Source organism: Myxocyprinus asiaticus, chromosome 49 (assembly GCF_019703515.2).
Source record: "Myxocyprinus asiaticus isolate MX2 ecotype Aquarium Trade chromosome 49, UBuf_Myxa_2, whole genome shotgun sequence".
Taxonomy (NCBI): domain Eukaryota; kingdom Metazoa; phylum Chordata; class Actinopteri; order Cypriniformes; family Catostomidae; genus Myxocyprinus; species Myxocyprinus asiaticus.
In genome coordinates this window covers 6,262,501-6,286,354 of record NC_059392.1, presented here as the reverse complement: position 1 = coordinate 6,286,354, position 23,854 = coordinate 6,262,501, and the positions used below count along the sequence as shown (strand labels likewise).

General features: G+C 35.4%; 1 protein-coding gene across 1 annotated transcript in view; it reads left to right on the top strand.

Annotated features, from left to right (window-relative positions):
• Positions 1-1,120: 1,120 nt before the first annotated feature.
• Positions 1,121-23,854, top strand: part of LOC127438024 (contactin-associated protein-like 5) — a 63,996-nt gene continuing 41,262 nt past the window's right edge. The window contains exons 1-5 of the mRNA XM_051693241.1: positions 1,121-1,238; positions 6,708-6,855; positions 13,149-13,356; positions 14,592-14,754; positions 16,237-16,380. Coding sequence (XP_051549201.1) covers positions 1,176-1,238; positions 6,708-6,855; positions 13,149-13,356; positions 14,592-14,754; positions 16,237-16,380 — 726 coding nt within the window. The 5' untranslated portion in view covers positions 1,121-1,175. The remainder of the gene's footprint in view (positions 1,239-6,707; positions 6,856-13,148; positions 13,357-14,591; positions 14,755-16,236; positions 16,381-23,854) is intronic.

The window sequence follows — 23,854 nt, the reverse complement described above, 5'->3', positions numbered from 1 at the left end:
TTACAATTAACTGGTTTCCAAAATAGATTTACAGATTCATACAAGTCATCACTCAACAGTGTTGACACTCAGTTTGGACGGTTTGTTTTAGCGAATCAGTTCGTTCAGATGGGTTATTACAGTTAACTGGTTTCCAAAATAGATTTACAGATTCATACAAGTCATCACTCAACAGTGTTGACACTCAGTTTGGACGGTTTGTTTGAGTATACTGGTTCAGTCAGTTAGTTAATCTCACTGAACTTGTTCCCAAAATAGATTTGACGATTCCTAGGAATCATCACTCAACATTGTTCATACTCAATTTGAACGGTTTGTTTTAGCAAACCGGTTCGTTCAGTTCATTTCCATTAACTGGTTCACAAAATAGATTCGACAATTTATATGAGTCAAAACTCAACGGTGATGGCATTGAGTTTGGACAGTTTATTTTAGCAAATCTGTTTGTTCAGACAGTTCATTTCAGTGAATGGTTTCGTAAAATGATTAACTGATTCATATGAGTAATCACTCAACAGTGTTCACACTTAGTTCGGACAGTTTATTTTAGTTAATCGGTTCATTCAGATGGTTAATTTCAATAAACTGGTTCACAAAATAGATTTGACGATTTACATCATTTATCCCTCAGTAGTGTTCACACTCAGTTTGGACAGTTTGTATAAGGGAGTTAGTTCATTTGATTAAAAGTCCCTACGCTGCATTTTGCTTGTTCTTTTTTGTAGCAAAATAGATATTTAGTTAAATACTGCTGTTTATCACTGTTTACCAGTAATATTTAATGTAATATATGTGTTTTATGTTTCATGCTGTCACCCTAATTGAGATCCGCATTGCTTTGTGCCAAAAAAAATACCCCTTTTTTATTTATTTAATCTGATAATTATCTCAAATATATTGTTATATAGTTTTAAAGTAGCTTCCTCAACACTGGCTGACTGCTCAACACAAGTAGAAGTACAATTTTTGTGTAATTCTTTTTGATGTTTGGACCCAACCTAAGTTATAATACAACCCTTCTTTTCTTGTGTATGTGTGTGTTAGGAGTTGGCGGCTGGGCTCCTGAACGCTCAGACAGACTACGATGGCTACAGGTGGATCTGCGGGAAAGGGTGGAGGTCACAGCGGTGGCGACTCAGGGCCGTTTTGGAAGCCCTGATTGGGTGACTAGCTACATGCTTTTGTACAGTGACACAGGAAGAGCTTGGAAACAGTACAGACAGGATGACAACATAGGGGTGAGTTATCAAAATACTCTTATAAATATTCCAGCCTCTTATTAAATTTATAATGCATTAGTACTTCGTCCAGTGCAATAAGGACAGTAAAAGCTTTTTGGATAATGTGAATCAGGGGAACTTTTATGAGCGGAAAAAAATGCATCATACCAGTAAGTCCTTAAACATCTGTGTCTTTAAGTAAACCATAATAATTTAATTGAATGAATTAATTTACCTTCCCTTATACTGTTAGTGTAGGAAATACTGTTTGCGGCAAGGGGTCAAAGTTTGGCTAGTTAGCTTGCTGTAACTACAACATTCTGCAGGCAAAAAGACTTTAAGCTCCTGAGACTGAGCATAACTGCTGTCTGCATTTTTCATTTCCCTTTTTGATTTGTAACTAGTAGCACCTAATAAGCAAGCACAAAAAAAAATAAATAAAAAAAATAAAATAAAATCTATAGCGAATAATTTTCCTAAAAATTGATGTCCACATATGTGGACAGTAGTACTAAGTCGTGAAATTTTAAATAATAGCAAGCTATAGAAAGTCAGATTTCTTTCATCAAATTGTTTATTGTGTTTCCAGGAGTGGTGGTTCTTCATGTTTTTGAGACGTTACAGACATTACATCAGAAATTAGCATAATTCATACTGATTCAGAGTAATGGCCAGCATCATCCAATCACTGCCAACCATGTTAAAATAAAATGGAACATTATAAATTCTGAATCTATGTACTGATTATTATTTTCCCATGTCTATAGGATGCTCCCTTCCTCCCTGTTTAGTGAATGACTTAACTTCCAGTGTGCTGTCTCTCTGCACTGGTCTCAGAACAGTTCGAAATGCACCTTATTTTCATCCTAACTCCATATAAAAGCCTCTGAAAGCAAATTTTTCAGCTTTTGGATAAACTCATTTATACTCAGTGTGATAATGCACAGTGCATATAGGCGTTAATGTTAACAAAATTATTCATAATATCGATAGCATTAGTGGCATAATGTTGATAACCACAAAAAAATAAAAAATAAAAATAATAATTTATATTCATACCTAAACAAAACTAAAATCGCAGTTCCGGTAAGACTCAATGGAAGCAAATGCCAGTCAATAAATGTTAAATTTAGGGCTATCAATCGATTTTTTTTCAGCATATATAAATATTCGCTGAGAAATCCACTCAAGTAATAATAATTCAATAATGATTAAATAATTATATATAGTTATATTTAATTAGACATAAAATATATACAGTATATTATTAAAAAAAATTATAATTCAGATAATTAGAATGCATTGCATTATTGTGGCAGATGAGTGAAGAATTGATAAGACAATACAAAAATTGGCTTTAGAATCCAACATATTGTTTATTGCCATATTATTAAACTTAAAAGAATGTTCTGGGTTCAGTACAAGTTAAGCTCAATTGACAGCATTTGTAGCATAATACTGATTACCACAAAAATTAATGGAAGTGTATGGGGGCCAATTTGTTTTGTGTGTTAAAATACTCACTGTTTCAAAAGTTAAGCTAGAGGACGTAAACAATATATGTGTTTACATGATTTTAGTGTGATAAAATTGCTTACTAACCTTTTCTGTGTAAAGTAATAGCTAATTTTACAACTACGTTGCCATGACGATGTAATGTCACCAAAACCTAAAATCCTAAAACGACTGTAAAAATGACAATTTAAACAACTTTACAGCTCAAATAATACATGAGTTTTAACAGAAGAATCAATGTAAGAGCTTTAATAAAATTATAAACTTCACATTTCTGTTTTAAACCCTCCAAAAATTGGCCCCATTCACTTTCATTGTAAGTGCCTCACTGTAACCTCAATTTTTGCTTTTTTTAAAGAAAAGGAGGGATGAGTCGAAATGTATTTTTGTGGTAATCAGCATTATGTTACAAATGCTGTCGACTGAACTTATCTTGTATTAAACCCGGAACATTCCTTTAAGCCAATTATTGGCCTTCAGGTCACAGAAATCCATTTTGCAACTGAATTCGTCAATCGGTGCGAGATTTATTATAAGGGCTTGTCTAAGGACATGTTTAGATAATTAATCGAAGTGAATTACCACATTAAAAATCGACAGCCCTAGTTAAATTATAAACTGTTTCAAAAGTATTGTCACAAGATATAAAATTTATAAGTGTTTATATGATTCCAGTGTGATAAAATCGCGTACTAACCTTATCCTTATCCATACAAAGTTATATCCAATATTACAACTTTGTTGTCATGAGGATGCAATGCAATAATAACCATGCAATCTGGTAAATGCCGTAACGCAGATAAATCGCAAATATTTCATTATCTATTTATTCACGTCCAAAAAATTACACACTTTTCCTCTAAGCACACACTTAGAGGCCACACCCGGCCACCTACAAAACATTCAAATTTTAATTAGTGACTTGAATTTCATTTAATCGCCCAAACTAAGATTAAACAGACCCCCAATCTTGAGTGACATGGCTTTATATCCATGGAGAAACTTATTTCATGGTCTCCTAACCTCACCGGTCAGTGCCAGTGCAGCTAAAATCCTTGTCCGCCCAACTTGAATTACTTCTCCTTTTTTCTGATAGTTTTAATTTGACAACTTTGGAATCAATCTGGAATGGACCTAGCGCCACAAGAGATAGCAGTTGCATTGCCTCCACACTTATAGGCAAACAAATGGGCTTCACCCACCTTTCCTGAATCAATACTAGTAATTTCAAAGCTTCATCATTCCACAGTGTTCTTATTTAGTGCTGGCTCGAAGAGATCTGGGGTTGAACATTAGCAAGATGGTGCCTGGCATCAACATCATGTCTTATTACGTAAGCTCGGATTCCTGCTAAAGTAATCATCAGAGCTAAACAAACAAAGGGGAATAGAATACGGTGTAGGGAGAGGCTGTGATATACATTTTCTCTGGCTAGCTTTTGTTGTTTTTTGTTTGCTTGCTGATTTAATATTTGGCTCTTTTATCTTCAACCCAGCAGGAGAAAATAGGTGCTGATTAGTTTAAGAAAGAGAGTTTAATGGAAGTCTTTGAAGGTGTGAAGCATTTTAATGAGTGCAAGATTAAAAGAAGTGGAACATTTTTAAAGAGCGCTAGACGCCCCTTGGTCGCACCGTTTCTGTGGTAGGCAGTATGGCTACAGGGTGGACCCCCAGCTATTCTAAAACTGGAGTTTAGATTAGATGCTTTGAGCACAGCTTAAAGAAACTAACACTGCCAGTGGCTCCCTACTAACTTTTTCATGTTATTTTTAAAATCTTTTGAAAGGTAAAGGCAACTTTGGGGTTTGAAATGTGGGTGCAGGTTGGCAAATGGTTCAGCTCTATTTATAGATAATCTTTATATAGTTCTATATATACAACCCCAATTTCGAACTGGGGCAGTATGAAAAATGCTAATAAAAACAAAAAAGTGATTTGTAAATTATATTCACCACTACAACAACATATTATATGATGTTTTAACTTGTGAATTTCATTGTTATTATTACATTTACAGTAATTTCAAATCAAATGATTGCAACACGCTCCAAAAAAGTTGGGACAGTCAAGTGTTTACCACTGTGAAACATCACCATTTCTTCTAATAACACGTATTAAGCATTTGGGCACTGAAGACACAAGTTTGTTAAGTTTAGAAAGTGAAATTGTCCCCCAATCATCCATTATGTAGGTCTTTAGCTACACAATAGTACGGGGTCTTTGTTGTCGTATGCAGTGCTTCATAATGCACCACACATTCTCAACTGGAGACAGGTCAGGACTGCAGGCAGGCCAATCTAGCACCCACACTCTCTGCTCACACAGCCATGCACTTGAAATCTGGGCAGTTTGTGGTTTGAAGTTGTCCTGCTTGAAAATGCAGGGATGTCCCTGGAAAAGATGGTGCTGGAAGGCAGTATATGCTGCTCCAAAATTTTTACATATCTGTCTGCATTCATGGTGTTCACACAGATGTGTGAGTTACCCATGCCATGGGCACTGACACACCCCTGGCCCATACAGACACTGGCTTTTGGACCTGATGCTGATAACAGCTTGGATTGCCCTATTCCTCTTTGGCCAGGATAACACGACAGATTTGTTTTTCAAAAACTATTTTAAATGTGGATTCTTCAGACCAAAAAACACAGTTCCACTGGTCTACTTTCCATCTAAGATGAGAACGAGCCCAGAGAAGTCGGCAGCGCTTCTGGACAGTGTTGATGTATGGCTTCTGCTTTGCATAGTAAAGTCTTAACTTGCATCTGTGGATGCAGTGGCGAGTGGTGTTGACTAACAAAGGTTTACTAAAGTTATCCCAAGCCCATGTTCATGATATCCATTACAGATGAATGCCGTTTTTTAAGACAGTGATGTCTGAGGGATTAAAGATCACGTGCATTCAGAAGTGGTTTTCACCTTGCCCTTTACGTACAGAGATTTGACCAGATTCCTTGAATTTTTTAACTATATTGTGCACTGTAGAGGGTGAAATGCCCCAAATCCTTTCTATTTGTATTTGGGGAACATTGTTCTCAAAGTGCTGGATTATTTGCTGAAGCATCAGTTGGCAAATTGACAAATCTCGAATGATCTTAAAGGACTAGGCTGTTTTTGGAAGCTCCCTATATACTATGACATGATTGCCTCACCTGTTTAACATCTCCTGTTTCCCATTGCCTTGTTATTTCAACTCGTCAATTTGTTATTAGTCTTAAATGGCCCCTGTCTCAACGTTTTTGGAGCGTATTGCAATCATCTGATTTGAAATTACTGTACATTTTCAAAAAACAATAAAATTCACAAGGAAAAACATCATATAATTTTGCTTTAAATATAGCAAAGGCTGAATATAATTTACAAATCACTCATTTTTGTTTTTATTAGCATTTTTCATACTGTCCCAATTTTTTCAGAATTGGGGTTGTAGATAACTTCATCTAAAACTCTCTGACTTCAGAAGATTTTCTGTTAAAAGTATTTCCGTAGTTGAATTTGAGAGTAAGGAACAAGAAGGTCTATGATACTTGGAGAGAGCTGTTAGCAAGAAGAGTTACCATTGGAATACGTTGAACTTCAGCCTTCTACATCCCTTCGCAAAAGTGGGCGTCAATGATGTTTCAAGAGGAGAGTAGTCCTCCACAATCAACTGCAGATTTGCATTCAGGATTGGCTCATTATGGCATTGAATGCCTTTGATCCAGCATCAGGAAAAAAAATAAATAATAATAAATAAATAAATATATGTGAGAAATATCTAGATGTGTGCCATGACTTTTTTGGCACACATAACGAAAACAGATGTGGAGAGCTATCAGTGTTGCTGCAAAATAAAAAGAAATGAGATCTTGTGTTGGCTCCAAGGCAAAACTGTGATCAAACTCCAGTTGTGGAAACTAAAAATATGTACACTTAATCGTATTCTTTTCTCTCTCTCTCTCTTTTTTATATCCTCCTTAATTTACTTCTGCAGACTTTCCCGGGAAACACTAATTCCGATGGGATTGCTCACCACAAACTCTCACACTCCATAAGAACGAGATTCTTGCGGTTCTTGCCAGTAGACTGGAGTCCAGGAGGATGGGTGGGCCTCAGAGTCGAAGTCTATGGTTGTGCATACAGTGAGTGCTGAACTTCTTGGCATGTACTTTACTGCTGTTTTATTTCAGATGTACACGAGTGTTTATGTCTGAATGGGAAAAAAAAAAAAAACTATGTTATTTAAGGAGTTTTACTGCAACAGAGCAAAGAAAATTTCGATAAAACAAAAATTTTATTTTATGAAGAGCAGCTTTGAACAAGTTTACAGGCGTGGGGGAGTCTAAATCAGACTTCAGACAATCAAAAGCCTATTCTTACGAGTCTATTTTTATATGTTTTATTTATTATAAATTGTTATTTGCAATTTATTAAAAGAGAAGCCCTAGAGTGTGAAATCATATCCTGTTGACCATATTTGTAATGTGTCCAAAATAATGTTGCAGTCTAGTGAAAAAATCTAGTGTTACCGCCCTTCATATAGCTTTTAAAGCTTTACTGTATATTAACTCTTTGAAGTGAAAAATACAGTCTTAACAGGAATGAAGAAAAAAATGGAAAAAGAGAAAAAAGGAAGAAAGAAGGGAAGGAAGGAGGAAATGTAATAAAGAAAAGGAAAGAAGAAAGTGAAAAAAGGAAGGAAGGTAAACAAGGAAATGAAAAGAAGGAAGGTAAACATGGGTAGAAATGAAGAAAAGAAGGTAAGAAGGGAAGGAAGAAAGAAAAAGTAAAAAAAAATGGAAGAAAGGTAAACAAGGAAATGAAAAGAAGGACAGGAAGGAAAAAAGGTAAAAAGATATAAAGAAAATGAAGGTAAAAATGGAAGAAGGGAAGGATAAAAGAAAAAAGAATGAAAAGAAGAACAAAGGGGGAAAAGTAAGGTAGGTTAATAAGACAAGTAAAATAGGAATGCAAACAAGGATAGGAAGGAAGGTGAAAAGAAAAGAAGGAAGGTAAAAAGGAAGGAATGAACTTAAAAAAGGAAAGAAGTGAAAACAGGAAGGAAGGTAAACAAGAAAATGGAAAGAAGCAAGGTAAACAAGGACAGGAAGGAAGGAAGGAGAAAAGGAAGGAAGGAAGATTAAAAGGAAGAAATGAAGGTAAAAAGGGAAGGAAAGAAAAAAGTGAAAAGGGAAGGAAGGTAAACAGCAAAATTAAAAGAAAGAAGGTAAACAAGGACAGGAAGGGAGGAATAAAGGAAGGAAGAAAGGTAAAAAATCATAGAAAGGAAGGAAGAAAATGTAAACAGGGAAAGACGGAAGGTAAAAAAGGAAGGAATGAAGTTGAAAAGGGAAGGAAACTAAAAGAAGGAAGGTAAACAAGGATAAGAAGGAAGAAAGCTAAAAAAGGTACAAAACAAATGAAGGTAAAAAGGGATGGAAGGAAGCTAAAAAAGGAGGGAAGGAAAAAGATAAAAAGGAAGGAAAGTTAACAAGAATAGTAAGGAAGAAAGGTAAAAAAAAGTTGTAAAGGTAAGGAAGGAAGGGAAAAAGGAAACGAAGAGAAAAGGGATAAAGAAAAGAACGGAAGGTTAATAAGGAAAGAAAAGAAGGAAGGCAAACAATTAAAGGAAGGAAGCAAAGAAGGAAGGAAGAAAGATAAAAAGGATAGGAGAGAAGCTAAAGGAAAGGAAACAATGAAGATAAAAGAAAGAAAGGATGGAAGGAAAAGTTCTAGTCTGTTTTTAGTTTGCCACTAGTTCACTGTTGTGTTGTTGTTTAACTGCAGTTGGACTGAGTCGGTTTAGACTTTCCTTCCCTGTGTATCAAAGTACAGAGTAACAATCAGTCGGTAACCTCAAGGGTACCTAGTGCCACACACTTCACAGCCCTCCTAGTGGTTGTTTTCTGTCTTTTTCTTTCACTCCCTCCCTGTTCGTCTCTCTCTCTGTCTCTCCTCAGATGCAATGAATTTGCAGTCTGCACGCTAGCTGAACCTATTGTCGATTCTGAGCTTGACTCGGCGACCTATCATCACCATGTTTATTCGCTAGATGTTAATTTCATGAGATAGGGCGGAATGAGACACTCTGGGGGCGACTCGGTTTACCTTGTTGATCAAACATGATAAGTGGGTGCTGACCACACAGTATTTCAGTAATATGGTTTGATAACAGAAATGCTAGTGCTTTCACAAGACCACTGACAGTTTAGCGTTAGCATTAGCAGTGGGAGCAAGCACACTTTCCATAGGAGCCGTAGATGAATCAGGCAGTGAATTAGTCCTCGGTAATTACGTTTATAATTGGCCCTGTCCTTGTACGCTTGGAACATATAATGGCTTTACTGTACATAGCGACATTCAATGTTAGCACATAGCCTAGCGCTTATGAACATGTCTGCTAATCTGAACTCCTGTGAATAAACAGGATTAGTATAGTTTTGAATTGTTTTTATTTCTATTTTCTTTTCAATTTGTCCTTTCAATTCAGTTTAGCTTGCATTAGTTTTCACACTGACATAGTGTTTTAGTTACATTTTTTGTGTTTTATAGTTTCTGTATAGTTTTTTCTTACTTCAGTTTCAGTATTTTTGGTTTGCTGAAGTTAACGTGTTAATGGATATCACTGAAATTTGTTTAACAACATTAAATATCTCAGGGCTGTCTAATGTCATTGCTATTTAGTAGCATTTTCATTGTTTTAATTTCAATTTTATTTCCAAATTGTCCTTTTAGTTTCCATTAGTTTTCACTCTGACTGTGTTTCAGATTAGTTTTCAGTGTTTCTAGTTTCAGGGTAGTTTTTCGGGTTTTAGTACTTTACTTTCAGTATTTTTTGCTGCTGAAGTGCTTTAACTGATTTCATTGAAATTTGTTTTACTCCATTACATTTTTCAGGGCCGTCTAATGTTAACGCTATCTAGTAGCATTTTAATTTTTAACGAAGGCGGGTTGTAAAGGTTTCAAATTTTGTATTTAAAAAATTTAATTGTGGTCTATTTTTTTTTTTTTTTTTTTCAGTTAATATCAGTGATTTTATTTTTCAGTTTTTCTGTTTTCATTAATGGGTAAACGATCATTTACTGACACTCGTTTTTTTTTTTGTTGTTTTTTTCAAAACCCATTTCTTTGGGATGCAAAAGGAGATTTTAGGCAGAACCATTTTCCATTCAATGAAAGTGAATGGTGACTGAGGGTAACATCCTGTTTAATATCTCCTTTTGTGTTCCACTGAAAAAAAGTAACTAATTTGTTTTAGAAACAACATTATAGTGAGTAAATGATGACAGAATTTTCATTTTTGGGTGAACTTTTCCTTTAACAATAATAATATTGGGAATAAAGATAGTGATAAACATAAAGGGAGAAAAATACTTGGCGTCACAAACGGGATAAATAGAATCAAAGCATAAGGTGTAGAAAGAGATCACACATGCACATTCAGAACAGTAGATAGTCTCTCTCCATTCATATTTCTCTTCTGGGGGTTAAACCGAACATCCTCGGTAGTGCATTGGCCTTATTCATGCACTGCTTAATGTTGCCAGAAGTCAATTCGTTTTAAATCTGTCAAGTGCCTCTGCTGATAACTGCAATTTAAGGCCATGGCTTTGTGTTATATACTGTTTTGGTGTGTCTGTGTGTGTTCAAAATAAGGGATGTGTAGCATAGCAAAAGCATACATACTGTGTGTCTGTGTGTTGTATGTGTATGTCCCTGTGCTGTAGTCATTAATTCACATTGGTGCACTGCTATGTTGATACCACCAAGAGACACATACAGTGAGATCTACAGTACTTATAGGTTTGTGGCCAGCTTTGTTTGTGTTCATCCTAGCTCCGTATACAGCTTCTGAAAGCAACATTTTCCAGCTTTTGGATGCATCCATTGATTCTCAATGTGATAATGCACAGTAAATATAGGATATTTTAAATGAAAATGAGTGTACAGTCCATGTACATGGTCATTGTGTTTAACAGCGTGCCATTTTGCAATTAATCTCTAAAATTTTAAAAATGGCATATCAGATGAAACTAGAGACTCTAATCTTTTTACTCAAATGGGTTTCAATGTAAAAACTTAATTAGGTTTCTTACCAGATTGAGTTTTGTTGGCGTTTCTCCCAAAAACAAATTCCGCTGTGGTCGGCACCATGTTGTTTTGTCACATGACTCGGAAGTTTAACCCTTTACTGAGAGCACAGAGTCTCTGTAACCGAGTAGGTTTAAATTAAATTAAATTATGCGTTGAGTATAGCGAAGCCAAAATACAACGTCCTCGCATGTGGACGCGGGGTCGCACGAGGTTAAAGACTATGAAGTCATTTTATTTTCTTTGGAATAATGTGCACTGATAAATCTTGCACAGTAAAACCAGAAACATGTATTAGAAACTTTGTCTAAACTCTGTGGAAATCTGCAGAGCTTTCTGTATATTTCGGGCATGCCTAGAAACAGGAAGGTTATACGTTTATTTTTTCCCATCTACAATCCACAGTAAATGTCATAAATAATTTTTTACATGACGTGATTCCACTGTGTGTTGTGTTAAGCAAGCAGTCTGGCTGAGTTCAGATGCAGTTGAGAGTTTGAATTTTAACTGTGTTTCTTTTTCCCCCTTCAGGAAGGATAATATAATATGCATTTGTTTTTTCAAACCTGCTTTTATTTTCTCTTTTTCTTTGTGTCTGCCCCCTCATAGTTCTCGGGGTCATTGCGATGTCATTTTCATGGTGATTTGATGATTATTTCTGCAATGCAATGCAATGCAATGCAATGCAAAAAAAAATAAAAATAATAATAATAATATATATATATAAATCTTTATCAGTATTGTTTTCCAGTAAAACTATCTACAGTAAACAGCCTTAAAACAAGATACTTGAGAAGCAAAATATTGTAAGATAATACTGTAAGACTTGGTTTCTGAGAATAAATCATGAATTAAGTTGATTTTTAAACAGATTAAAGGAATATTCCAGGTTCAACAACGTTAAGCTCAGTCAGCAGCATTTGTGGCATAATGTTGATTACCACAAAAATATATTTCAATTTGTTTCTCCTTTTCTTAAAACACAAAACAAAACTCTGGGTTTTTTACTTAAAATGGAAGCCAATTTTTAAACCTTAAAATACTCACTTTTTCAAAAGTATAGCCACAAGATGTAAACAATATGCATGTTAATTCAATACCATGATGATGTGACGCTGTAAACACTAAAACCTTAAAATGATCATAAAAACAACCATTTAAACTATTTTAAAGCTCAAGTAACCCTCCAAAAAAAAAAAAAAAATTGGCCCCATTCACTTTCTTTCTTTAACAAATGCTGTTGATTGAGCTCAACTGGTATTGAACCCGGAATATTCCTTTAAGAATTTTTGTGTGTTTTGTTCTTTTTTTTTTTTTTTTTTTTTTTTTTGGCAGTGTGTATGTGTTAGACAAACAGCCTTTGAAATGAAGATGTATTTTCATTAATGTTCCATCTTGACACTGTGTCTCCAAGAAGTCAACTCCTGAAAAAACCCTAAAACCAAACACATTTTTCTCTGATCTTCCTCACTTTATCTACTTCAGCCTCATTGGGTTTGCTGATGTTTCTTGGACCCTCTGTGTTAGTTCGATATTCAGCTGACGGCTCCAAGCTCTGTGTGCGGCTTTGCTTGTCACGGCTAGTTAACCTCGGTCTCTCGCACTCAGCATGGATACGTAGCCACTCCGTCTGGCAAAAAGAGATGGAGAAAGAAAGAGAAATGTAACGTCTGACCTCTGTTCCTGGGTCAAAATACTGTACATATTTCTGCTTTTTACTGCTCGGGGTGGAATTTGTTTTATTGCTTTGAGATAAGCTTTCTTCTTTAAAATGATGAATGTTTGGGACTGGGATCTGGGATCTAGTTGGTTAATATTATTTTTCCTATGCAGTCTTGGTTATATAAACTGGAAAGAAGTTGTTTTAGATAGCAAGAAAGTATTCATTATTGATTAAAGAACAATTAAGTCAGCCAGGGACATTTTTAATAAGTAAATAAAGTAAATTGTGCTCTTTATCTCACTTGTTATCTCACTTTATGATCTTTATATAGATTCATATTTAGATTATTCATATTTTAAATTATGAACATGATATATATTAATTTATTTTATCTTAGTTAATGTTTATGACCACTATACAGTATACTGTATATTCATATTTGTCTCGTTTATATTTTTCTTATTCTCAAAGACGTTTTTAATAAAGTAAATAAAGATAATTTTGCTGTTTTATTTCAGTGTTTATCATCATTATATACAGTATATTTTTATTTGGGTTGCAAATATTTTTCCTATTTTCAAAGACATTCTTAATAAAGTTTAATTTTGCTCTTTTATCTCAATTTGTGATGTTTATGACCATGATAAAGATTTTGTTTAATATTTTTTTTTCCATGCTCAGAGTCAGATGTGGCTGACTTCAATGGCAGAAGCTCTCTGCTGTACCGGTTTAATCAGAAATCCACAAGTACAGTGAAAGACGTCATCTCGCTGCGGTTCAAGAGTCAGCGTGCGGATGGGGTGCTCGTGCATGGAGAGGGTCAAAGGGGCGATTACATCACACTGGAGCTACACAAGGGCAGATTGGCTCTGCATATCAACCTGGGTCAGTGAACATTCCATAAAGCCTTTTAAACATCATGTAAATGTTGCAATGCTTCATAAACAGCACTAGAATATTTTATATTCATTGTATTTAAAGGTGAAGTGTGTAATTTCAGCAGCATTAGTGTCACCAAATGGAATTGCAAAAATCATGTTTCCCAAATGCTCCCCCAGTCTGCGATTGGTGGTAATATAGATAGCCCCACCTCAAACTCAGTCAATGCTTGAGCCAGTGTTGTAGTGTTGGGCAGGTTGAAATGCTCAAATAAACAGAGCAATGTTTTGATAGTGCCATAGAACCACAAGGTTTACACTTTTATACTTTTTAAGTATTTTAAGGTCTATGTTTTTATTTTTCATAAGACATTTTAGGAGAAACATCCAAGAAGACGTTGAAACTTCAAAGAGATTCCATTAAGTCTCCTTGTGCTTTAAAAGAACAGATATTTACAGTGATGCATAAGTGTTTAGGTTATTCCACTTGTTTGGTATTTCTGGAGCACTTCTGTCAGTGCACCAAGAGGAAATGTTCGCTGACACAATCGTGGCATCTTATCGTAATCACATGAGAGGCTGTTGTAAAACGAAGAGTTGATTAAGTGGCAGAATCGGTGCTGTAATCACATCTAAGTGTGCGAGCTGTCACATAGATCTTATGAAGAGTCCCAGCGCATCCCTTGCCTTGTTCGTTTAGCATCCGCAGTCAGATGGAATAAGTTGAATGGTATTCTAAGAACCCAGCATGCTCTGATTGTTAAGATCACACTTCACTTGTGTTTACCAGCACAATTTTGTTTTTCAGTTCAATTTGCAATCGGCATTTCTCAGAAAGCGTAAAAAAATGCCCTCCACCAAATTACCATAATGCATCCAGACAGTTTTTATTTTTTATTTTTTTTACATTGCATTTTGATCAATGGTGATTCTCATTAGATTTGATCTTTATAAAACATTTTACGACAAATACATCATGATTTATAAATACTTTTTTTGGGGCATTTGGAAATGAGTGTTTTTGACACAAAACGTAGCCTACTCTACACAAGTACATGAATGCTAACGATTCTAGCTATTTAAGCTTGATTTTATGTACGCAAGTTTGCAAAAAACATAAAATGAACATTTAAAGAAATGGATGTGTAAAGGCAGAATGGAGGGTGAGATTATGCTAAACGTAGTGTTATTTTGTTCATTTTCTCTCCTTGTCTTTCTCTCCAGATGACGCTAAGACGCACCCTAGTAGTGGTCATCTTTCAGTTTTTCTGGGTAGTCTTCTGGACGATCAGCACTGGCACTCTGTCCTGATCGAGCGATTTAACAAACAGATCAACTTCACTGTCGACAGACTAACCAGACACATGAGGACGGGTGGATTGGATGATTCATTGGAAGTCGATTATGAGGTGAGAATGTTTTCGGTTATTTAGGTTGGAAATATTTATTACATTACTGTTATATTGTATATATAAATATTTGCCAATCTGATTTAATTTCAGCCACTCTGAGCTCTTTTTAACCATTTTTCCAAGTTTAAATCCAGTGCGCAGAAATCCAACAATTTTCCCCCAAGAATATGGGCAGAAATTGTGGAAAAAGTTTTGCGGATTCCGTCTTGGAAAGCATAGAAGCTCATTTGTTACCTGTAACATACTGCCAATGTTCTAAATGGAATACTAGGTTACTACTTATTGTAATCTGCACAGTATACACTTTTAAAATAGTAAGTGAAACAGTCGGGACTATTTCGCGATAAATGTTTAAACGTTTCAGTAATACGCTACGTTGTTGCCAAATGACCTCGTCACACTGCATGTGAGTGGCATCCAGTTTCATTGAAAATTATTATTTTGGACTTTAACATTTACAATGGCAAGAAAACGTATGTGAACTCTTTGGAATTAGGTGTTTTTCTGCATTAACTGGTCATAAAATATGATCTCATCTTCATCAAAGTCACAAGTATAGACAAACACAATGTGCTTAAGCTAACAACACACAAACAATCATTATCTTTCATGTCTTCTTTAAACACATCCCATTAAACGTTCACAGTGCTGTGGAAAATATAAGTGAACCCTTGGATTTAATAAGTGGTTGATTCTGCTTTGGCAGCAATAATCTCAAACAAGCATTTCCGGTAGCTGCGGATTAGACCTGCACAATGTTCAGAAGGAATTTTGGACCATTACTGAACTCTTCCTTATGCCATATGAAGCGCTGCATGTAGATCTTCTGAAATCTCTTTTTTGCATGTTCCACGTCAGCAGATGCTTCTTGTGAATAGCAAACTCAAAATGTTTGAGTGCTTTTTATAAGTCAAAGTAGCTCTAACCCACACCTTCAAATTTGTTTCAGTAATTGGATGCCAGGTTTGCGAACTCCTGACTCTAATTAGCTTTTGTTGTCATCATAAGCCTAGGGGTTCACATACTTTTACCAGCCTACACTGTGAATGTTTGAATGATGTTTTCAGTATGTAAAAGAACAATACAATAATTTGTGTGTGATTAGTTAAAACAGATTGTGTTTTTTTTTTTCATTACTGTAACTTAGAAGAAGATCAAACCAGATTTTAACACAAATTTATACATAAATGCAGATAATTACAAAGGGTTCACATACTGTTTCTTGCCACTGTATTTTTGAGTAAAATTGTCTTCACTTTTGGGGGTCAAAAAAAGAGATGTTAAAAATCTAAAAATCTAAAATAAATGTCAATACGTTATCCATTGGTTTAAAGATTGACCATAATCAGCTAATTTTGATTTACTTTGATTAAACAGTATAATGCCACAAGCTAAATCACTTGACAAATTAAAAGGACACATTTCCTGCTCATGTTTTAAAACCTCTCCATCATTGTTTTTCCCATTCATTTCACAAAGCTCAGCTTTGGAGGCATCCCTCTTCCTGGAAAACCAGGCACATTCCTGAGGAAAAACTTCCACGGATGTATAGAGAACCTCTATTACAATGGAGTCAACATCATCGACCTAGCAAAACGACGCAAACCTCAAATCTACAGTGTGGTGAGGACATTTATCTTATACACTTATTATAGATAATCTCATCCATTCATTATTGTTGTTGTCAGGTCTGTAAAAAGAGTAAAATATGAAAAATTACCACAATCCTTGATGACATTAGTATTAGAGATAGATTTATATTTTCACTCATTATGTTTCACCTCAATTTTTCAGAGCTGTTCCAACAGCGTTATTATTTCTTTGAGCCATCGCCAGTACACTTTGGCTCCACAAGGGAGCTTTTTAAGAGAATGAATTGTGGTTTTGTCTACATTATTCCCACGGAGCTGAACACCATATCATTAAAATATCTTTCACCAGGTGGGCAATCAGTCTCCTAGAGCTGCTCGGGACTGGGATTATGCGTCATAAATGATCAGTTGAAAAATACCTCATACCTCACGAATGTCTTGGGACTAAATTGCAGTCATTTTGAAATAAAAGAGGGATTTTTATGAGAGGGATGTCTTAGCGTAATTACATATTTTTGGTTATCTGACTACAGCAGAGGTGTAATGTGCAAATGTCCAGATTATTTCATATTGTTTAGGATTTATTAATATATTCACATGAAATGTACAGAATATAATTGGCTGAATCTCACAAAATGTGTCCAGAACATGTCCAAACCATATTTCACCCCATAAATTAAAAGAAATAAATAAGAAATTTGGTTTTGCTTAAAGAAAACGAAAATTATTTTTTTAAGGATTTTGTGACATTATTTTCATAACAGTTAAGTATATTTCCCTGTGACTAAAGATAAAATGTTACACATTACAGCATTGTGGGGTACAGTGTACTCAGTTGTATACTTGAAACATATATAGTAGATCATCCAGGTTATTTTCTCTGTGTTCTCAAACATACGTACAATTCTGCACAATACCATACATTACTGCACAATATACATACTATATACTACAGAAGTTGTACGAGTAGTATGATAGTGTGGTAGCAAGCATTTGTAGGGAAAATTTGGTTAATTGTCATGAATATAATGGCACAAAATCTAAATGCTAGATGCTAAAAGTATATATGTATGTATATATACAGTATTAGGGCTGTCAATTAATAAAAAATTTGAATCTAATTAATTACATGGTATGCCGATTAATTAATCAAATGAATCGCAATTAATGGCATACCTAAATATTTGCTGAGAAAGCCCAAATAATAATAATAATTCAATATATAATTATTAAATAATTATAGTTATATTTAAATAATTAAAAATAAATTATACTGTACATATTTAAATATATATATATATATATATATATATATATATATATATATATATATATATATATATATATATTTTTTTTTTTTTTTTTTTTTTTTTTTTTTTTTTTGCCTGGATATATTTCTGATTATTTTAGATTCACCCACTGATATTTATTATTATTAAAAACATTAATATTTTGCCATATTATGCCACAAAGTCTTAATGGTACCAATATAGGCTTAATTTTATATATACTATATGTATATATATATATATATATATATATATATATATATATATATATATATATATATATATATATGTGTATTTATTTATTCATTCATTTATTTTTGTGAAATGTGGCATGAATATACTTCCGTAAATTTTGCCCAATGATTTAGATAATGATAAAAATATGTTGCTTTTCACAATTAAAATGCTTACTTTCAAACACTTTATAAAGCATTTTTATTATTATTAGAACATTTAAACGTAAATAAATTCATGTAAAAACGTAAAGAAAAACATTTTAGGCACTTTGTTTTCTTTTTTTATTTTGTGCTTTTTTTTTTTTTTTGCTTTTTAGAACATTTAAACTAGGACTGTGAATCGCTAAAAATATGTTTACTAATTAAATGCGCAGTTTTCTGTGATTAATCACGAATAATCATGGTATGTTAAAACATTAAAAAATAATCATAAATATACAGTATTTACTTTATACTTTGTCTCAAAACTTGCAAGAACTTGCTCGTCATCATTTCTTTAAATTGTTTTAATATGTACGTTAAAATGTTTTTTAAATTAGACACATTTTCTCAGGTATAAATCTTTAATACATGTTTTATGTATACATGCAATAAAATTAGTGGACATGCCGTAATTAATAGTTGGACAAAATCTTTTGCCATTTTACTATGGACTTTTTCAATAATAGGATCAATTGGGCAGATTCAATTTATATCAAGCTTTAATGGCAAGAGAAACTTAAGTATACATTACTTATGGATTATTAGGCACTATACATACAGATATAAAACAATTTGAATGTTGAAGTTTAAAATCTCAAAACTATTATTTTCTCTGGCTGCCGTTTAGTCTATCGCACACGCTGGGTCTCTGTCGCGTGGTTTTGCTTTTGACACTGGCTCCAGTGACAGTAAGTGAGCATTTTTGGACAATGCAAAGAGATACGGCAGCTTGCCCGTATCTCTCCCACACCTAGCTCGCCACTTGCATGTGAAGTCTCGATTCTCCATGCATATATGCTTCTGTGTTTATAATACCCAAGACATGTGTTGCACGTAATGAAAAATTGCAAACTTCTCCACACAATCAGTTTCTGTACTAGGATGTGTAGTCAAGTCAGTGTGTACCTCCTGAAAATTTATATATGCCAGTTTAATTTAATTTTTTTTGGCTTTTGTAGGCATTTTAATGACAGAGTTAGTGGAGAGGGGACAGGAAATTACAGGGGAGAAGAGTGGGAATGGGATCGGAAAAGGACCTCACGAGCCAGGACTCGAACTCGGGTCACCCGCGATGCATCAGCACCACATGTCATGAGTGCAGCCCTCTGACCATATATGCTAATTTTAGCCACTGGAAGTGGGGAAAAACTTTAGTGAAATTGGATATAGCATTAATTGCGTAAAATAAAATGTACGCATTGAACAGTCAACTATTAATCGCAGAACAGCCCTAATTTAAACATAAACCAATAATTATGACTGTGGATTTACAATAATTTCTAAATCAAGTAAATTTGGGAGATCTTACCATCCTTTTCTCACTGTGATCGTGGGTAATGGCTTGCCGTCCACTGTCATATCAGTGCAGTGGGCTACACTAGCGAACAGCTAATCACATTTGCCATTAATCTAGCCACATGCTGGATATTGCATCTTTTAATGGACCGGGAGATAGTTCAGTACTAATGACAGAGAGGCCCGAGTCCTACTTAGTCCAGGCCACCCTCTGAGAATTTCACAGCAGACACCAGCTTTCTCTCTACACATCTATCCCTATCCCTCTCTCTCTCTCTTTCAATTATGCAGTAGTTTTTTTAGTGAGGCAAATATACAGGCTCCTAAGGGACATTTGGAGCCCAATTAGGTCTAGGCAATGAGGCACGGAGTCTCTTGTGGAACTAGCGCGATCGTAGTGGGACTTTGGAATATCAGATTCGTAGTGTCAGATACACTGTGCCAGGGATTACTAAGGTCAGGATGTCTTCAACATTTTATGCCCGTTTTAAGTGTAACATGTTAAGTGTATCCTAATTGGTTTGATTTGCCAGGGTAATTCGTGATGCAAGCCAGTCAATCAATCAATCAATCAATCAATCAATCATTCAGTCAATCAGTCAATCAACATTTATTTATAAAGCATGTTTAAACACAATATAAGTTGTTCCAAAGTGCTGTACAAAAGAGAAAATGAGACAATAATAAAGAGAAAAAAATATCAAGAATAAAAACAATAAAACAGCATACACATAAGAATCACAATCAATAAACACCCATCATTTAAACATTTTCAAAAGCTAAAGAATAAAAATATGATTTAAGGGAAGATTTAAAAATAGCTAACGATGAAGCAAACCTCACGTGATAGAGGAGACTATTCCAAAGTTTTGTCCGGCCACAGAATAGGCCCGATCACCCTTGGATTTACATCGACAACGGGGGACAGACAAAAATAATTTATTGGAAGATCTGAGCGCTCTGGTTGGAGAGTAAGGGTGGAAAAGGTCAGAAATGTGTTTTGGTGCAAGACCAAACAATGCTTTATAAACAAAAAGAAGGATTTTAAAATCAACGCTGAACTTAACAGGAAGCCAGTGAAAAGATGCCAATATGGGGGAAATATGATCCCTCTTTTTTGACCCTGTTAAAAACCTGGCTGCTGCACTTTGAACAATTTTTAAGCGAGATAAAGAAGGTTGAGAAAGGCCAATGTACAGTGAATTACAATAGTCCAGCCGTGATGTAATTAGAGCATGGATCACAATTTCCAGATCTTTACTAGAAAGGAAATGTTTTAGCTTTGCAGTAGATCTGAAATTAAAGAAGCTTCCCTTAATAACAGCACTAATCTGTTTATCAAAAAGAAGCGAAAAGTCAAAAATGATCCCAAGATTCTTAACTTTCTTTTGTACATTTGAAGAAAGTGGACCTAACTGGACTTCCAAGACAGGAGAGGAAATCAACACTGCAAAAAATTATTCGCCATCCAACTTTTAATGTCTTCAAGGCATTTCAGCAGATTCTCAAATGGGCAGTTAGTGGCTGATCTAACTGAAAGGTAAAACTGGGAGTCATCAGTATAGCAGTGATAAGCGATATTATATTTCCGAAAAATGTAACCCAGTGGAAGCATATAAAGGGAAAACAATAAAGGACCTAAAATGGATCCTTGAGGGACACCACAAGATAAGGGAGCTGATGAATAGGAAAAAGTACCAACATTTACAGAAAAGGTCCTATCTTTCAGATAGGAAGCAAACCACTGCAAGGCCAGACCCTGGGTGCCAACCATACACTCAAGGCGTTTGAGAAGGATGTTGTAGTCAATAGTGTCAAACGTAACGCTGAGATCCAACAAAACTCAAACAACAAATGAGCCTGAGTCCAGAGCAAGCAAGATATCATTTGTGACCTTCAACAAAGCAGATGCAGTACTTTGTAAGGATCTGAATCCAGACTGAAACGTGTCTAAAATATTAAAAGTGTTCAGGTAAGAGTGAAGCTGTGAATAAACGACTCTTTCCAAAAGCTTGGAAATAAAGGGCAATTTAGAAATTGGCCTGTAATTACTTTGTATTGCTGAATCAAGATGGGTTTTTTTTAACAAAGGTTGCACAACTGCATGTTTAAAACTAGCTGGAACTAGTCCATTAGCTAGGGAGCTATTACTGTAATTATAGCTGTCACGCATGGACTAATTGTCTTAAAAACATCTTTGAAAAGACATGCAGGAAGAACATCAAACTTTCAACCTGAACGTTTCATCGTTGAAATTACATCAGCTAGCTGTGATGGGGAGTCAGAGTGAGACAGACAGCTGGCAGGTGGAGATAAATGTGGACATGCCAACTTAGAAGGTACAATAGTAGAATTGACATTTTGTATTCTGTGAATACAATAATATAAAAAATGTTCACAGGTCTCTGTGGAAGCATTGGGAAAGACATTAGTAATAGGGTTTAAAACCGAATCAGTTGTCTTAAACAAAGATTTGGGTCTATTTGCATTATCAGCAATTAATTTTCAAAAGACCTTTGATTTTGACTCCTTTACTGATGTGTGATGATTAATTAAACATGCATTTAGAATATCGTATGAGGCCTGAAGCTTGTCCCTTTTCCACTTTCGCTCCACTTTTCTACACTCTTGTCTGAGAGCGCGGGTGACATCATTAAGGCTAGGCTGGGAGGCACCCTTCACTCTCTTTGGCTTAAGCGGAGAAACACTGTCAAGAGTAATAGAACATGATTTATTAAAAGCTTCAACCAAATATTCAGAGATTACAGAGAGACGTTAAATCCCCGGGGTTAAGCCACCTCTTAGTCACAAATAAAAAGTCCAGTGAATGAGACATACAAAAGTCATTTGGAATAAAAGGTTTATTTGATATTGACCTTGCATTCACTAAGGCCATCTTGACTGTAACAGAGTTTGTACTCTTAGGAGAGCTGAGAGATGAGTGCTTCAGCAAACTGAGATTTTTTTAATTGACTCTCCGACGCTCATCACTTGAACTGGTGGGGAAACAGCGATGTGTAGACCAGATAACCGGAATGTGGTAATTGTCGGGGGAGATGGCCGGCATCCTCGAGTAGAGATCATGGCGAGATCCCCGGTGGACATACCGGGGGCGACGTGTGATTCCCAGGGTAGCACAATGATTGTAGACTCCAACGGGAAGATGGAACGACGAGTTCAGTTGCTGTAAATCCACAGGAGAATAATAAAGCACCATGTTGGGAAAACAATAAAAACATGGGTCGGCGAATAAGCACCAAGTTCCCCGCTTGGACTGACGAATCAGCGGTAAAGCTCCAGCAAGCCAGAGCGATCAGCAGAAGATAAAACATCGTTGGTGGCCCATCTACATGAGCAAGATTCAATTTCCATGCAGCCCAGCACACCCAGGTAGACCAGTCCAATCCGAGCATGGTGATGCAGTGGGGGCATTGCATAGATCTCAGACAGATGAAAAGTCAATAGTTCATAAAAACACGTAAAAGGCAAAAGTCCATAAAACTTCACGAGAGGTCACTTCAAATGGGAAGCATAAAATCTCTCTAAAATTAACATCAAAGAAACCGGGGAGCAGCGGTTGTCAGACACGCCAGCATTCGCTCAAAATGGAAGCCATGATGCGTGGAGATGAATCCTTGGGAGTTTTGAAGTTCTGTGATGTTTGGGTTTTTATTCAAATGCGTTTAGCTAGTTCACCCTTTCCTACGAGTAGTCTGCAACCTCCTTCCTTTAGAATAGTTTCCATCCAACTATCTCCATGCAATGGTCTACTGGTCTGGAGCCAGTCAGAACGGTTCTGTTATGATGTGCTCACTGTCTGAGAACACACAGGAAGTTGGATCAATGAATTGTCCACTATATACAGTCCACATCTATTGGAGTATTGGTCTAAAAACAGACCCCTGCTCTGTTTCCTTGGAGACCTGCAGTCACTGAAGCCCTGACATTTGACTTCACTGTTGATTACCTGGTTGGTCTGTCTGCTTGCCTGTGGGCAAAACATGTCAGACAAATATATTTCTGCATGTGTTTGTGTTTAGGTTAGTAGAGGATGTTTGTACAGTATGTGTGTGAACACTACAATATTAACTACATGGGCTCTTAAAGGGATAGTTCACCCAAAAAATTGTATTCTGTCGGCTGTCAGTGTTTGACATCATCTGTCATATTTCTCATGTATTTCATTACTAAAGGCAAGTGCACTAGCTTGAATATGTGGAGTTGCAGTGAAGGGAAAGATTTTAAAGGGATAGTTCACCCAAAAATGAAAATTATCTCATAATTTACTCACTCTCATGCCATCCCAAATGTGTATGAGTTTCTTTCTTCTGCAGAAAATAAACGAAGATTTTATCTTGCCTTTATGTGCTTTTTGAGCTTCAAAGTTTTGGCTACTATTCACTTGCATTGTATGGACCTACAGAGCTGAAATATTCTTATAAAAATCTTTATGTTCAGCAGAAGAAATTTCAAGAGAATTTTA